Genomic DNA, 16,617 nt, shown 5'->3' on the forward strand with positions numbered 1-16,617 from the left:
ACACACACACACACACACAAACACACTCTTGTGCTCAAACAAACACTCACCATGTGACTGTTGTTCTTGTGCACACAGTGACTCACTGAGGGTGAATCTAATATGGATGAGACTAACTTTGTGTTGGACTGACTGATTTGTTTCTGTCTCTGTGTGTGTTGGCCATCTTGTTGGCCTCCTGCCTTGTGACTGTCTGTATATAAGGTTTATCTTTCAATCTGCCTCGTGCTTATCTGAATTTATGGCCGAATGAATTAACCATCCCCGGCTTCGGCCTCGTCCGTTCACGTCACGGTGCATTTCTCCTCCCGTCCGTCTCCTTGTGCCGCTCGGCCCGTTTCCTTCCCTGTGGAGACACGCGACTCATTTTGTTTTTCCCCGCGTGTCCGTCTCTGCCGTCCTGTCCCGTCTCATTCTCGTCACCTGTCCACCCGATGTCTCTCTGACGCTATGAGACATTGAGCTGTACTTCAGATTCATGCATGACAAGGAACAAAACGCCCTGGAACTCTGCGGCCCATCGGAGGATTCACCGGAGGAGGAGGAGGAGGAGGTTGTTTTATTCATTCTGGGTTGTGGTGCTGCTCCTCTGCAGGCAGCTGCCCCACGCCCCGGAGAACCCCACCGCTCTGCTGAGCAAGTCGGAGAAGAGAGCCATCGACCTGGCCTGGGCCAAACCCTTCGACGGCAACAGTCCCCTCATCCGCTACATCCTGGAGGTTTCTGAGAACAGTAAGTCTTTCTTCTGCTACTCATGCAGAGAAACAAAACAGAGATTTCGAGAATAAAGTTGTGATATTTCCAGAATCGCTTGGATCATAAATATCCCAGCGTTTGAAAAGATTGTGTAAGAACCAGACAGACTTGGAGAAATTGGTTCAAACCTCATAGTTGGAGGTAATTATACTGATTAATAAAGTCCATCATCATAACTCCCTGTACGGCTCCACATGCACCAAGTTTGTTCAACAAGCTCTCCAGAATAAATGCAGCACTTTGTTCTCTGACTTCAATTTATTCTTAAGAGTCTTTTTTTTTAATGAATCTGAATTTAAAAAATGTGACCTTCCGTTACAAAACGATTTCAGGCATGAAAGTGAAAATCCTTCATGAATATTTGTGAAATTACTCGAAATATTTGACTCCTCTCTTTTTATCAAAAATATTCTAAGTGGCGTGGAGGTGAATCGTTAGCATAGCGATGAAGAATATCCGTGCACATGTAGAGCAAGGTGTCAAATTTAATATGCTGTTTCTCATTCCTCCTCCCAGATGCGCCCTGGGCCATCCTGCTGGCCAACATCGAGCCAGAGTCCAAGGCGGTGACGGTCAATGGTTTGATCCCCGCCCGCTCCTACCAGTTCCGCCTCTGCGCCGTTAACGACGTGGGGAAGGGGCAGTTCAGCAAGGAGACCGAGCGGTGAGCTAATAGACAGATAGAGAATTCACCCTCTGGGGGGGCAGCAGCTTCTCATCCAGTCACCAAACCCCCCCCCCCCCCCGATTCACGAGCTCGTTGTTTGCCGGGAGAAAACAGTCGGTGAAGAAATAGATTCACCTGTAACCACCTCACAGTCGCTCATTGTGTTCACGGTGAAATCTGTTTCCTAGTCGGCCGCTTTGACTGATCCCTTCAGTCAAGAGTCAGTGAAGAGGGATGTGCATGTAAGCCTGCCAAAGAGGATGCACACACACACACACAAACCCGCGCAGTCGCATGTAAACACACAGACACACACACACACACACCCATTGGCTGACACATCCTGAGAGCCGCAGGGGGGATTTAGGTTGGAGGTGAGATCAGGTTTGGCCTCACACCCTCCTCCACCAGCTCCAGCCTCCTCTTACACCGCCATCCTGTGATATTGCCGTTAAGAAGAGAAACCTATCATTGAGCCGCCTCTGCTTCTTTATACTGGATTGAAACCAGCCCCCCCCCCCCGATGATTTTATATAACATCATGCCGTGTCACTGCCTCGTTTTTAGACAGGAAAGCAAGGGAGCGATGTTCAGACTTGGAAACGTCTTCTGTCTGTGGGTTGTAGGGGGGGGGGGGGGGGGGGGGCAGAGCAGTGGCGGTGATGTCACTCCCATCATGAGGCATCGTCTCCCCAAGACACTCAGGGTGGTACATGAGGTTAAATATACACTGATGAGCCATAAGGTTAATACCAGCAATTGCTGACTGGTGTATGTGATGTGAGCGTTTCACATATTCTAAGGAGCAAACTGGTGAACAAGGAACCGTCAGAGACTTTAAATGAAAAGGAAATGAAACACTTAGTCTGTGTTCACGTGTGAACTGGGGAAAACATCTGGATGATCGGGTCGGGACCTTTTTCTGGAGGTTTGCATTTCACATATGAAGAACGCAGCAGGAGCTTGTGTGGGTCAGACGCACTCACAACAACACAATGATGTCAGATAAGTTCAGGCGATGGGGGGCGTCCACGTAGAGCAGCAGGGGGCCACCACGTGCGTTCTCACATAAAAAGAAAAATGTCCAAACTCCAGAGTTGGTCTGAAACCAGCGTTAGAAACATTCAAGATAGAAAAACCAGAGGATTTGTCCTTCAACTGAAAGGATCCAGATGTTTACGTCTAATTGAGCTGAAAGTAAACGTTCTGTGTGTGCATGCATGTGTGTCTATGTGTGTGTGTTGCAGTGTTGCTCTGCCAGAGGAGTCCCCCAGTGCTCCCCCTCAGAATGTCATCGCCAGTGGTCGGACCAACCAGTCCATCATGATCCAGTGGCAGCCTCCGCCAGAGAGCCACCAGAACGGCATCCTCAGGGGATACACCGTCCGGTGAGATCCCAGTTACACGTCCACTTCTTACTGGTTACGTTCCAGTCACATATTTACACATTCAGTTTTATCATGAATCAAAGGAGGCGCTCTGGTCTTTACAAGTGGAAAAATTTAAATATATGTGAGAAAATCATCCAGGTTCCTGATTGATGGATTTATGTTTTTTTCATTTCCAACCTTCAAAACTTGTATTTGCACTTCACACATGAACGGACTTTAAAAACAACATTAACATCTACACAACACAGACACACACACCCACACAATACACACAAGTTCTAGTTAATTATCTTTAAATCAAACGCAGTATGTTTCACAGCAGAACCCCCGACAGTGTCACTTAACACCGCTGCAATTAAAAATCAGTTAGTTTGACAGAAAACTAAAATTTTTAATGACTGTTTTGACTTCAAAAAACTTTATTGACTCCGACAGGAGGGAGTCAGCAATATGCCAGACTGACTGTAAATCATGTAAACATGTAATTACTTTGGTTTTTCTGCGAGTCCTTTATTTATTCCATCCAAATGAAACAGCAGGTGTTCTCCAGACATCACTCGTCAGGGGCTTTTAATTGCTTTTCTCTTTTGCTGATGCTTTGTCTCCCCCTAGCAGAAGATGCAGGGTACTGCAGGTCTGAAACTCTGCTTTGTGTGCCGGTGTGTGTGTCAGGTACCGTCTCACCGGGCTGCCCGTGGACTACCAGATCAAGAACATCACCAGCCCGGAGGTGACCAACCTGCTGCTGGAGGACCTCATCATCTGGACCAACTATGAGATCGAGGTGGCCGCCTACAACGGGGCCGGTTTGGGCATTTTCAGCCACAAGGTCACGGAGTGGACGCTGCAGGGAGGTGAGTCAGATATCAGCTGATCTACAGACTGTTTTCTGGATAAGTCTTTGTTTATATGTGTTCAAGTTATACCCCTGTCTTTAAAGGGCAAAACACCCAGCTAGAGCGACTCCTGCTAGAGCACATGAACCCCCCCCAGGGCCCTATACTCCACTTATATTCAATCAAGCTGCCTCAACACACTTATAGATACGAGTTCCCTAAATGTGCCTGACTAGATTAATTTATTGTTCCCTGGGAAATCAGTGAAAATGTCAAAATCGCAGTTTTAAGGAAAGTCAGAATTCTGTGGGATCTTTCCTGACCTGTTACCAAATAAAAATTATATGTTTTATGGTAATTTGTTGGTTAAATCAAACACACAAGCGAACCAGGACTGATATTTGACATCCTGCAGCAACACAAACCAGCTGGTAAACCTCCTGGTTCATTCGTCTTTAGCTGAACTGTCCTGCTAAGAGCCACTTACCTTTTGACCTGTGTTTATGAAGGCCCCCCCCCCGAGGTGTGACATCCTCCTCAGATCCATACGCCGCTCACACATCAGGCAGGCTCAGGCATCAGGTGTCACCAGACAGAGAGCGATGGCAGCCGGTGCTCTCACCCGTGCAGCTGGCAATCAATACTGACCTCAGAACAGATTCCCCACAGACTTCCACCAGCCTCTAACAACTGTTTTTTCTTCTTCTTCTTCTTCTTCGTTATCCTCTGTCCATCCCAGTGCCCACCATCGCCCCCGGGAACGTGCAGGCCGAGCCGGTGAACTCCACGACCATCCGGTTCACCTGGATGGCCCCCAACCCCCAGTTCATCAACGGCATCAACCAGGGCTACAAGGTCAGTGGCCATCAGCCGCCCATCGACCGAGCTGTCAGAGGGAGGACTTGTGGAGTCGGGCGGCGTGTTGTAGCTTGAGCCGAGGGGGTGGGGGGGGGGGGGGGGGGACATTCGGTGCCATTGTGAAGGATGGACTCCGTTCTTCCATCTGTCAGTCGGGGGGGTCATCCTCTTTATCGACGCAGCCATTTTTCACGTGTTTTAGTTTGAAGTCGTGTGCGAGTGATGATGAATGTCTTCATTATTTTGTCACTGGCTGTTGAACGTGGTCCATCCCGCTGTCTCTTGTGTACACTCCCCCCCCCCCCCGAAACAAATGTAGCCCACGGGGGATTCGTAAAGCCTCATCCATAGGACGGTTCTATTCTCCCACCGCCTCAATTGAGACTTCATTATATCATCGAGGTTCTCTCACCCCCTCTCTCTCTTTTCGTCTGTGTGTTCAATGGTTCCTCACAGGCCTTACTCAGCAGAGGGTGGGTCGGGGGGGGGGGGGAGTCACTACGGAATCTGAATCTTAAATACCAGCTTTTCCTCCAGGGAGAGAATTAAGCGGCTGTGAGGAGAAAGGGGGGGGGGGGGAACGGAGAAAGTGAAAGGTGATCGAAACTACTACGGCACAAGGAAGAATTAGATGGAGAGAAAAGAGTGTGAGAGAGGGAGAGAGAGTCAAACATCCATCTCCCTGACGTCCTCTCAGCAGCTCTCTCTTCCCTGGAAGCTCCCTCGCTTCTCTGGAACCTGGAAACGAACCCAGTAGAAAAAAAAGAAATGCCACGGGGGACTAATTACCCTCAGCACCTGATTGGTCGATCCAGGTCCCATTTGTATGAGCTGCTGTACGCGCCGCTATCAACATGCCTAATAGGACGCCATCATTCCTCTCTCTCTCTCTCTCGAGCCGTGACGCTCGCTTCCTCTCGCATCCATTGCCCTCCGAGTCAGAAGCTCTCCGGGGGGGGGGGTGCCCTCCTCAATAATAATATCTCTGACTGTCTGTGGTAATGATCTTTTGTGTGTCTGGTTCAGTTGCTGGCCTGGGAGCCCGGTCGGGACGGGCACGTGTCGATGGTCACGGTGAGACCGAACTTCCAGGACAGCGTCCACGTGGGCTACGTGACGGGTCTGAAGAAGTTCACCGAGTATCACACCTCGGCGCTGTGCTTCACCACGCCGGGCGACGGCCCCCCCAGCCCGCCCAAAGCCTCCAGGACACACGAGGACAGTGAGTGACTTCTTCTGTCTGTCCCCCTGGTGGGCGAGGGGGACACGAGCGTCTCCCAGTGACACGTCCTCCGGGCGAGATTTATAATTCATGCAGAACAAAAATTATAGAGAAGTGCTAATGAATGAGTCTCTACTGCATCCAGACAGGATTGTTGTAATTGGGAATTAAGTCCCTTAGACTCGTTAGGCTTTAAAAACTCTTCATTTCCCTCAACTTGTCATCAGGCAGTTTTTTAATTAATTACTTTGTTTTTGCCGATTTCGTCCGTAAACACATTTTAAATTGCAAATTCTGTCGCCGGGTTTGGAGCCAAGTCCGATGTCCCTGCTGATCAGCACCAAACTCCGGCTCCATGTTAAGTGGATCAGTTTGCCCGTTGGCCTCTCTCATTATTCTTATTCCCCCCCCCCCCCCCCCCCCTCCAGCTCCCGGTGCCGTGGGTCACCTGAGTTTCACCGAGATCCTGGACACGTCCCTCAAGGTCAGCTGGAGCGTGCCCGTGGAGAAGAATGGCGTCCTCACAGGTAAAAGTCCCTCTTCTGATTCTAGAAGTCTCTGCTGGGACATCTTGAGAAAAACTGTTCATCCTCGTGAAACATGAACATGTGTGAGTTGGTAAAGGGCAAAGAGGAAGATGGTGCCCAGTGGATTCACAAAGAGACCAATCAGAGGAATTAGTTGTAATTAGCTTTTTTGAACAGCTGCTTGACCCCATTCGGTGATTCCCCCCCCCCCCCCACACATTATCTCCACAGGTGGGTTCACGTGGGAAAGTTCCTCTTTATTATTTGTTGTTTATTTGGGTCATGGAGCTTCAGACACACAGCCGTGCGGCAGTTTCCTTTTTCCCACAAAAAAAAACTCCTTATCTTAAAACATAACAAGTCTTAGCTGAGGGAAGTATAGTGAGGGGGGGGGGGGACAGGTCCCATCCGAACCTCCTCAGGGAGACGGTTAGCCAAAGAGATGTTTTGATTCTGCTTCTTATAAAAACCCTTCGCTCGTTGTTTTTTATCTCAATTTTGAGTTTGTCCCATAAATTAAAGCTTCTTTTTACTCAAAAATCAAATTGCTGCATAGATTAAATCTGTTATTCCTGTTCGGTGAAATAAACTAAAGCAAGAACATTTGTAAAATCACACAAATAAATATTTTCTCCCACCAGTCCGGGGATGTAAATGCAAAACATCCTCATTAAAGATCTTTCTCGGCACAAACTTAAAGAGTTAAGGGAGAAAACAAAAATGCTCACTAGTGACATTAATATTCAAGCGTTTACCGAGGCTGGGATTTAGGAGCACATTGTGAAAAAGTGTTTCTCCAAAAACATTTTAATGTTGCCGCTAATTCCCAGGAGACAAACACTGGCATGCCATGTGAAATTATTGATTTGGCAAGAAGTATGCGGCCCTAATGCCTTCTGCAATCACATGAAAAGAGCTGCTGGCCAACGAGCAAATTACATTAACTTTGAGAGGGTGAGGATGTGTGTGTGTGAGTTTGTGTGTGTTTCGGTGGGTGGGGGGGAAAGGAGTGGGCGGGAGGAGGTATAATCACAGGCTGATTTAATTAGCTATATTCAATTGTTGATGAAGTTTATTGAATATTTCTGTTAGCTCGCCCTGTAGCATGTGGGCCGAGAGACGCTGGTGAATTTGTTTGTTTCCTCCGTCTCTCTCTCCTCCGCAGGTTACCGCATATCGTGGGAGGAGTTCAACCGGACCAACACCAGGGTCACCCACTACCTGCCCAACGTCACCCTGGAGTACAGGGTCACCGGGCTCACCGCGCTCACCACCTACACCATCGAGGTGGCCGGCATGACGTCCAAGGGCCAGGGTCAGCTGTCGTCCTCCACCATCTCCTCCGGCGTCCCACCAGGTCGGTGACCCCACGATAAGCAACACACAACGATACAAATAGAAACAATTCTTCACTAAAATGTAAAAAAAAAGGCCAGACATATGTTATATATTGTGTTCCAAAATGTTTCCAATAACTTAACGACCAAATTCCCCCCAAATATATTATATTTAACTTATAATACTTGCTCATTTTCTCACTGAGCTCTTAGAAATGTAAAGCCACACGGTCCCTTGTCCAGATTAAGAGACTTCTGCCTCCACCTTCAAAATAAAAAGGACTTTTGTGATGCTCACTGAACTTTACATGTGAAAAACAACCGGTTTGATTTCTGTCAGTATTTTTCATACACAGATAAAGTGTTGCAGTTCTATAGAGTTGAACTTATCAATATTTTAATTCTAAACATAAAATCAAAAGAGCATCAAGCTCTGAAGCTCCAGAAGTCCTGGATCCTCTGTTTCCCCAAAACTTCTGCATCATAAATTCACTCCTTTTAAACTTCACATCTCTAATTTGTTATGTGAGCTTTTCTTTTTATGTGTAATAGCCGGGGGGGTGGGGGGTGGGGGGGGGGCTGCTGAACCTCCCCTTTCCGTCGTATTTACTGTTTCACACTGAACCTGGTGAACGTTTGTGTCGTCTGGCGCCAGAGACACAATGAAACCAGCCCTCGCTTCCTTTCATCTGGGACAGGACATCAAAGGAGCCCCCCCCCCCCCCTCCCATGCTCATACGTACATCCACAGAACGAGAGCTCCCAGGAGAGCATCACGGACAATTACAGTGTTTAATGATTTCATATTTGCAGAAACGAGGAAATACAAAGCACACGTCAATTACCCGAGCCCCGGATCTCTGTGAAAAGCTGTGAAATGACAGGCTGTTAATCCCCCACCCCCCACACACACACACACCAGTGATTAATCCCACTGGGTGTGCACGTGTTGGCTAAACGCGTATTTCCCCCTCCTAAACGCTTAAAGCCCACCTCGTCTATCGGTCACGCAAAAATGATTTAGAGTCGGTAATTTCACCAAAAACATGAACGATCGGCATTTCATTAGTGTCAGAAATCCACGTGGACATTTAGGCCGTCTCGTCCCCCTCGGGAGCGATTGTGTCTTTTGGACATTAGGTCCTCTGTCCACTGTCCAATATGTCACAGTTTCCCTGACGTTAATGTCTTCAAACGAGGATTAATGTGAACTCTACTGGGCTTTGGAACACGTGGGGGGGGGGCTGTGGTTGGTGTAATGTTTATCTCAAGGAAGCTTTACGAGGGTGGCGGGGGGGGGGGATGAAGAATTAATTATTCATTGCGGTGGCACTTACCTGCCTTGACGCACAAAAAAAAACAACACCACAAACACACACACACACACAAACAGACAATGTCATTCACATGCACAAAATCGCCCCCCCTGCTGTTCTTGGAATTTCCAGATTTGTTCCTCCTCCAGGGTTTTGCAGGGGGGGGGGGGGGGGGCTTCTTATTGTTTACTCAGCTCCAGTGTAAACAGTGGGAGATCAGATTGAATCGTATCTCCAGATAACTGCAGTGTAATTGACATTCATGACATTGTCTCCGCCTGTGTACTGAGTGTAAGCACATTTTCCCAAATCTAATCTGCTTTTTCTTTTTTTTGTTGTTGTTGTGCCGTCTCGGCTGAAGTTGTGTGTCACACGAGGGAGGGAATTAAGTCTGTTTGCAGTATCTGTGCCGCCACAAGGGGGTGCTGCTGTAGATGGATTTTTTTTTCCCGTCCAAGCAAAGCCTTCCCCGAGGCAGCAAAACAAAAAGAGGCTTATGGAAGTATAATTTGTTTTGTTCCCTGCGTCATTTCTCCTTCTCTCTCTTTGTTGTTCCTCTCAGAGCTTCCCGGCCCCCCCACCAACATGGCGATCTCCAACATAGGCCCGCGCTCCGTCACCCTCCAGTTCAAACCCGGGTACGACGGCAAGACGTCCATTTCCCGTTGGCAGGTGGAGGCTCAGGTGAGGATTCAAAACATTGAGACAAATACGATTTATGGATTTGATTGATTTCCTTTTTTAGCTGAGTGCTTCTTCTGCTCGCTGCTGACTCCAGTCCCTCATGTTTTGTGTTTGTCTCAGGTCGGTGTGGTCGGGGAGAACGAGGACTGGGTGACGGTCCACCAGGTGTCCAACGAGCCCGAGGCCCGCTCCTTGGAAGTGCCGGGACTCAACCCCTACACCTTCTACAGGTAGACGACTGGGAACCAGCAGTACATCCACTTTAATGGTTTTAAACCGTCTGGCTTTTAAAATGCTGATAGTTTGAGTTCTAAAAACTCTGTGGTTGCACTTTAGTCTTCACGGGATAAACGGAGACGCATTCCCTTCCTTACTGGTTCTGATCCATCACCAGTGGACTCCCAGCAGTAAACCCAACACGGATAACAGATTACAACACTTTATTTCCACAGTTCCACCTCGGTGTTGCTCCAAGAGAAGAATTCCCTGCTCTCTTACTTTCTGAGTATTATCTCCAACTGCAGAGAAGACAATCTGCCTCCTGTCTGTACAGAATATACGACTGGAGTTTAGTTTTTGTCTAAAACACTATTTTAAAATGAAATATTATATTATATTAGTCTAAAGCTAGATTTCATCAGTTTCCATGGCAGTCACCCTCCAAATGAAGTGAAGTCAAGTTTCTTACTAAGTCAATAAGTTCCACAGCAACAGATAGTTCACACAAAAACACAGAACATTATTATTGTTAAGAATAACCTTGTCAGACATGATTTTACAGTAAATTCTTATTCACTGCTTGAAAACCCTGAAAATGAAACACGTGCACATTGTGACAAACAACAGGTAGAAGGTGTAAACACACTCATTTCCTCATTTCCCAGGAGTTTATCCTATTTTTCCGTTTTCTGGATCTTTGGATACGAGCTTGTCGGGGTTAGTGTGAATTTATAATAATTTCCCAGTGTGCGTGAGATCTTTATCTCCGTGCAGTCTGCCAGTTTTCCACGATCGCAATCAACGCAACCAATTAACGTTTCACAGAGTCGATCCCCAAAGAGCCTCAGCCGCTGTAGCTCTCATCATTCCAGCCCCGGCGCTGCCACTTTACATTAAAGCTGAGGTAAACATTCACATTCACACCGGATGATTTTTCTCTCTTTTGAAAAACAAGCCTCTCTACTCAGCATATTCATATTCATATTCATATTGATATTCAGCGCCGTGATCTGGCTTCATAAGCAATAAGCCTCACGTATGAGGATGGAAATTACGAGCCGTGATTTTTCAGTTCACAGTAAACTATCCTTTTTTCCAGGATGGTGCATTTTAATAATGTTAAACTCCAAACACCAGGTTCCGGATGCGTCAGGTGAACATAGTGGGAACCAGTCCTCCCAGTCAGCCCTCCAGAAGGATCCAGACGCTGCCGGCTCCTCCTGACATGGCCCCGGCCAACGTCACCCTGCGCACCGCCAGCGAGACCAGCCTCTGGTTGCGATGGATGGTAAATACCACCTTGATCCGCCTCAGGTGTTCATCAGCATCTCTGAATCGACCCATCATGAATGTCCCTGTTCTTCTGTACAGCCTTTACCTGAATGGGAATACAACGGGAACGCGGAGCAGGTGGGCTACAGGGTCCAGTACTCGCGGGCCGGCTCACTGGGCCGAGCGCTGATCCACATCATCGGCGACCGGCTGGAGAGAGAGTTCACCATCGAGGACCTGGAGGAGTGGACGGAGTACGAGGTCCGGGTCCAGGTCGTGAACGGCATCGGGACGGGACCCTGGAGCCAGCCGGTGAAAGGCAGAACCAGAGAGTCTGGTGAGTCACTCTGTTTGTTTCTGATCAGATAATCAATAAAAGAAAAATCCAAACATTATAAGTTCAGGAATAAGACATAGATCCCACGTGTTCGAGCACTGAAGTGTTTCTTTTCCACCAAACTCTGTTTAGATTTATTCATATTTCAAATGTTTCCTTATGAATATTGAAGATTAACTCTGGTTTTTAAGTATTTTTTAACTGATCTACACTTCAGCTTTACTTTTCAACCCACTCACAAGTGACATAGAACAGGAACCGACTGAGGAGGAGTGGGAATGAAAGAGGAAACGTTCTCCCTATTCACACAAACTCTTTCTGAAGCTGCTATAAGATGCACAGTGTTGCTCTAAAACTGGATTTTTTTATCTAAATGAAAAGCTTGACTACTCTTGCCAAGTCTGAGTGGAGTATCTACATTATTAGTCACAGCAGATTCACGGTTTACACTTTTCCGTATGTTGAGTGTGTTTGTGAGCAGACGCCTGAAGTCTTCCTCCTCAGCCGCCCGCCTCTCTCTCTCTCCGCCTCAGTCTGCCCCAGACGCCGGGTCGAGCGAGGAATGGAAGCAGTCTGAGGGAAATTGAGAACACATGGATAACTTGAATGTGGAATTCCTTCGCTCCCTCTCTCTCTCTTTTTCTGTTCCACTCGCTCAGGCAGATTCTTAGGAATCAGCGCATTATGTCCAGGGACGAGTGCCAAGGCCCTTCTCTGTTTTCCCTCTGCAGCCCCTGAGGGGTGCACCAGGAAATCAAAGGCTCTATACGTGCACACATGAGTGATACAAGCGTAGCAGATCCCTCAAACCAGCCTTGTCTGTCGCACGCCCACGTGCACAGAGTGAACACACACACACACAGAGGGAGCGTGGCAAATGCATTTTTCAGAATGTAAAGCAAACAATGGACCGTTCAGGCGTAATGTCCCTCTCTCTGCTGTCTGTGTCTCCCAGTCCCGTCCTGTGGACCCACCAACGTGTCGGCCTTCGCCACCACCTCCAGCAGCATCCTGGTGCGCTGGTTCGAGGTCCCTGAGCCGGACAGGAACGGCCTCATCCTGGGCTACAAGGTCTGTTCCTGCTTTTTATCATCACTTATCATTTATTTACAAAGCAGTTAAACACATCTAATTAGTTGAGGACGTATCCAAAGCTGCAGGGTCACGTTCTATGACCGTCTCTCCTGTTTTTATAATTCCCTGTGTGTCCCCCCGGATCAGGTGGTGTACAAGGAGAAGGACTCGGACAGCGCCGTCCACTTCTGGACCGTGGAGGGGAACGCCACGCACAGCGTCCAGCTCACCGGCCTGGGGAAGTACGTGCTCTACGAGATCCAGGTCCAGGCCTTCACGCGGATCGGAGACGGGCGGCCCAGCTCACCACACATCCTGGAGAGGACTCTGGACGACGGTGGGTGAAACAATATTATCGTTTTTGAAATGTGAATACACTTGACAGCAGGGGTTTTGAAGTAATTTCTCCTCTGATATGAAATGTGGTTAGTTTTTCTTGTCTGAAAACATTAAAGGAGAGTTATCAGGCTTTTTCAGTTCTTTTCCTTTCTTTGTTTACAGCTCTTTTGTGTATATTAAAAGTTTGCAAAGCTACAAAGCCCAAAGTCTGCAGTGAATTATTAATATTGAGGATCTGCAGCATTGGACAGTTTGAGGAAAAGTGTTTTCTGAGCAGAAAAGCTTGTAAATCATCTCAAGTATTAACACAAATTAAAATTAAGAACCTGACTATGAGGAGAATATGTTTCCGTTAACAAGTCATGGCTCTTGGGAAAAGTACATATTTGTTTTCATGGTGATCTTCTTGAATCTTCTTCTCACCACATTGGGAATCATGACATCTTGAGTCGTATTGAATATGTTGTTTTTCTGTTTCCCTTCAGTCCCTGGACCTCCAGTGGGAATCCTGTTCCCTGAAGTGAGGACCACCTCAGTCCGGCTCATCTGGCAGTCCCCCTCTCAGCCCAACGGCATCATACTGGGTTCGTCAAATAGAAAGAATCCATTTCATTTCTATGATCCAGTCTCAAATTCTGTGACTTCTTTTAAAACCCTGCACACGTAGTTTTACTTCATTTAGACTTAATGGCTCATCAGGCCCACAGCTGTCACTCCTGATGACTCCCAACTGCTAAATAGTTTTTTGTTATGTGTGTTTGTTCCCCCCCCCCCCCCCCAACTTGATGGACTTGGTATTAGTAGTATAGGGAAATCAGATCTTGTTATTTTCCACCGCTGCTGTAAAGGGAGTTGGATTCTGTTGTTGGCTAATCGGGGATTTCCTTGTGAGCGTTTGATTAATTATTCATCCGTCAGATCATGTATTTTAAAATTGAATAATATGACAGAGGCACAAAGGAGCAGATGCTGGAAGACAAAGCTGCTTGTTGCTCAGTTTGTGCTTCATCGAATTGTTAGGAGAGAAAAAAAAAAAACCTGCACAAACAACAAATGCTTCAAATTCCTAAAAATTAATTTTTCAGTCCGAGATTTTAATAAACCACCGAGCTTCTTCCTCTGATGAGATCTGTTTGGTTCTTCTCTCCAGCGTACCAGATCACCTACCACCTCAACTCCACCAGCGGCAACACGGCCACGGTGGACGTGCTGAGCCCGAGCGCTCGCCAGTACACGGTGACCAACCTGAAGCCCGAGTCCTTCTACGTGTTCCGCATCACGGCGCAGACCAGGAAGGGCTGGGGCGAGGCGGCCGAGGCCCTGGTGGTCACCACCGAGAAGAGAGGTAAACACAACCTCCAATTAAAATTCACATTCCACTCAAAGATTTAAGGCTCGGATTGATTACACGTCAAAATAAAACCGGTTATCTCTCTAATGATGTTTTGAAGGTGAGCTGAGGTTCTCAGAGCAGATATCCAGGTGTGTGATCACTGTAATGGGACTTGTCTCCATTGTGTTGAGTTCATTCCCAGTTAACAGTCCAGTAAGCAGATGTGTTCTCTGCCCTTTGGGTGTTTGTGGGAAGCAGATCAGTCCATCTGCTTCCCTCCAGGCGCTCGGGGCCGATTGTTTACTCTGCAGCTATCGTTCATCGGACACTTTGCATTCGTCACATTTGCTCTTATTCACGTCCTCGTCTGTGGGACACAGCAAATGCAAATGTGAGCAGAGAGCAATAAGCAAAAAGTGCATATCTGTCAGAAACCGTTCACGGGAGCCACAGATGTTTTCTCTCATTCTTTTCCATCCTTGCAGCATGAGTTTGTCTCTCGTCCAACGCCTCTTGTCTGTCTGTCCGTCCCTCCCAGCCCGGCCGCAGCCCACCAGCCTTCCCATCGTCCCCCAGAAGGACGTCCAGGCCCGTCAGGTGCTGCTGTCCTGGGAGCCGGGCAGCGACGGGCTGTCCCCCGTGCGTTACTACACAGTTCAGCTCCGAGAGCTTCCTGAGAGCAACTGGACCGTCCACTCGGCCTCCGTCAACCACGAGGCGTCCTCCTACATCGTGTCCAGGTAGAGACGGGGACCGGCCGGGGGTTCATTCCCATCCCACCTCATTACAGCTGTAGGATAGTTGGCAAGAATCATAACTTCAAAAATATGAATTCATGGGTATTTGGTTCAGTTTAGAAAAATAAAGAATGGTATGAGTTATTAGAAACATGAATGTCCTTGTCCTGTGTCTCCACCCCGAAGGCTGAAGCCCTTCACGTCCTACCAGTTCAGAGTGAAAGCCACCAATGACATCGGAGACAGCGAGTACAGCGAGGAGAGTGAAGCCATCACGACTCTGCAGGACGGTAAGAGTGGACGTCTTTATTCATAATGGAGATGTTTGATCATATATTGACATTTTAGGAGATTTGCTTATTAGATTAGATGATCAGAATTAGATCTGAAGGAAGGAAACATACGATGCCTTTTCATGTTATGTTGTTTTTTTGTGTCTTTCAAAGTAAAAACCTTCTTTTAAAAACACAAAGGACAATTATGAACCATATGAGCATAATGTTTTTCCTTTAATGTCTCTATGAGGTTATGACCAGAGGCTGGTGAGCTCAGGTTAAAGATTTAAACTTCCACCTACCAGCGCCTTTAAAACTCACTAATCATCTGCTTAGTGTGAAAGTAATGGTCGTGTTTTTAGAGGAAGTGATTTGTTTCACTGGCTAACCCAAAATGTCAAACTATGACTTCAAAAATGAAAGGTTCTCTATTAAATATGTCTCTTAAATACACAGTACAAAGTTATGTTTATATTAAATCTATATGAAAAGGTTCAATATCAACACGCGTGTAAAAAAAACAAAGAGCAAAATGTTTGGCTTTGCTCTGTGTTGTGTTGTTGTGAAGGCAGAGTGTGTTGTCTGCATGACTTCCCACCCCCCCCCCCTGTTGAGTCACCACGAGACGAGAGGGCAGCGGTGAAACCTTGGCAGCGTTTTCCCAGAGTCGCTCTCACCGACTAAAAAGAAAACTTTGGCTCCACTGATCTCTCCAGCTGCTGTTTGGTGCCTGGTCACGTCTGGTGCTGTTGTGTGTTGACGCTGCGTGAAGGCCACTGCACACTGCACCCCCGCAGACAAAGCATCTTGAGTTGTGTAGTTTTTTTTTTGCCGGGGTGAACTTGTTGTTGCTCATTCGTTTCACTTTCTGTCTCTTCAGCGCCCGACGAGCCGCCGGCCATCCTGTCGGTGACACCACACACCACCACGTCAGTGCTGATCCGCTGGCAGGTGAGTGGGGGGGGTTCTCTATGTTTCATCGTGTCAGAGTCTGAAGGGGGGGGCTGTACTTACTGACTCCTCTCTCTAATAAAAAACACCCTCTCCCACACGCTCACCTGAATTAACAGGTCGTAAAGAGGGAAACAGGAGGCGCCCGGCCACAGTTTGACTTTTATGGAGAACACTTGTAGAGTTTACAAGGATAGAGAGATGTTTGTTCTCTCTCTCTCTCTCTCTCTCTCTCTCTCTCTCTCCCCTCCCTCCTCCCCCCGGGGGCCTGCTCTCTCATGTTCCACCTGGGGGGGGGGGTTTTCTCTGTGTTACTCACCTGAGGATGAGCTCACTCCCTCTGGAGCTCTATTTATTTTTGTTTCACTTACAGTAAGTCTCTTCAGTGATGACACATTAGCAGACACAGGGTAATGAAGTGGAGCTTTACAACAAAGACACACAACAGTAAAATGTCTGTTGAGGTGAAAATTAACAGTGTAAGAC

General features: G+C 47.5%; 1 protein-coding gene across 1 annotated transcript in view; it reads left to right on the forward strand.

Moving 5' to 3' along the window:
• sdk2b (sidekick cell adhesion molecule 2b) overlaps nt 1-16,617 on the forward strand; it is a 196,894-nt gene that overhangs the window by 160,491 nt on the left and 19,786 nt on the right. Inside the window, exons 2-20 of the mRNA XM_053414337.1 lie at nt 596-732; nt 1,273-1,420; nt 2,671-2,811; nt 3,487-3,668; nt 4,390-4,505; nt 5,535-5,730; nt 6,159-6,257; nt 7,423-7,614; nt 9,473-9,594; nt 9,715-9,824; nt 10,951-11,101; nt 11,185-11,422; nt 12,378-12,493; nt 12,644-12,833; nt 13,321-13,419; nt 13,986-14,180; nt 14,707-14,908; nt 15,092-15,195; nt 16,061-16,131. Coding sequence (XP_053270312.1) covers nt 596-732; nt 1,273-1,420; nt 2,671-2,811; nt 3,487-3,668; nt 4,390-4,505; nt 5,535-5,730; nt 6,159-6,257; nt 7,423-7,614; nt 9,473-9,594; nt 9,715-9,824; nt 10,951-11,101; nt 11,185-11,422; nt 12,378-12,493; nt 12,644-12,833; nt 13,321-13,419; nt 13,986-14,180; nt 14,707-14,908; nt 15,092-15,195; nt 16,061-16,131 — 2,809 coding nt within the window. The remainder of the gene's footprint in view (nt 1-595; nt 733-1,272; nt 1,421-2,670; nt 2,812-3,486; nt 3,669-4,389; nt 4,506-5,534; nt 5,731-6,158; nt 6,258-7,422; nt 7,615-9,472; nt 9,595-9,714; nt 9,825-10,950; nt 11,102-11,184; nt 11,423-12,377; nt 12,494-12,643; nt 12,834-13,320; nt 13,420-13,985; nt 14,181-14,706; nt 14,909-15,091; nt 15,196-16,060; nt 16,132-16,617) is intronic.

This window comes from Pleuronectes platessa, chromosome 21 (assembly GCF_947347685.1).
Source record: "Pleuronectes platessa chromosome 21, fPlePla1.1, whole genome shotgun sequence".
Lineage (NCBI taxonomy): Eukaryota > Metazoa > Chordata > Actinopteri > Pleuronectiformes > Pleuronectidae > Pleuronectes > Pleuronectes platessa.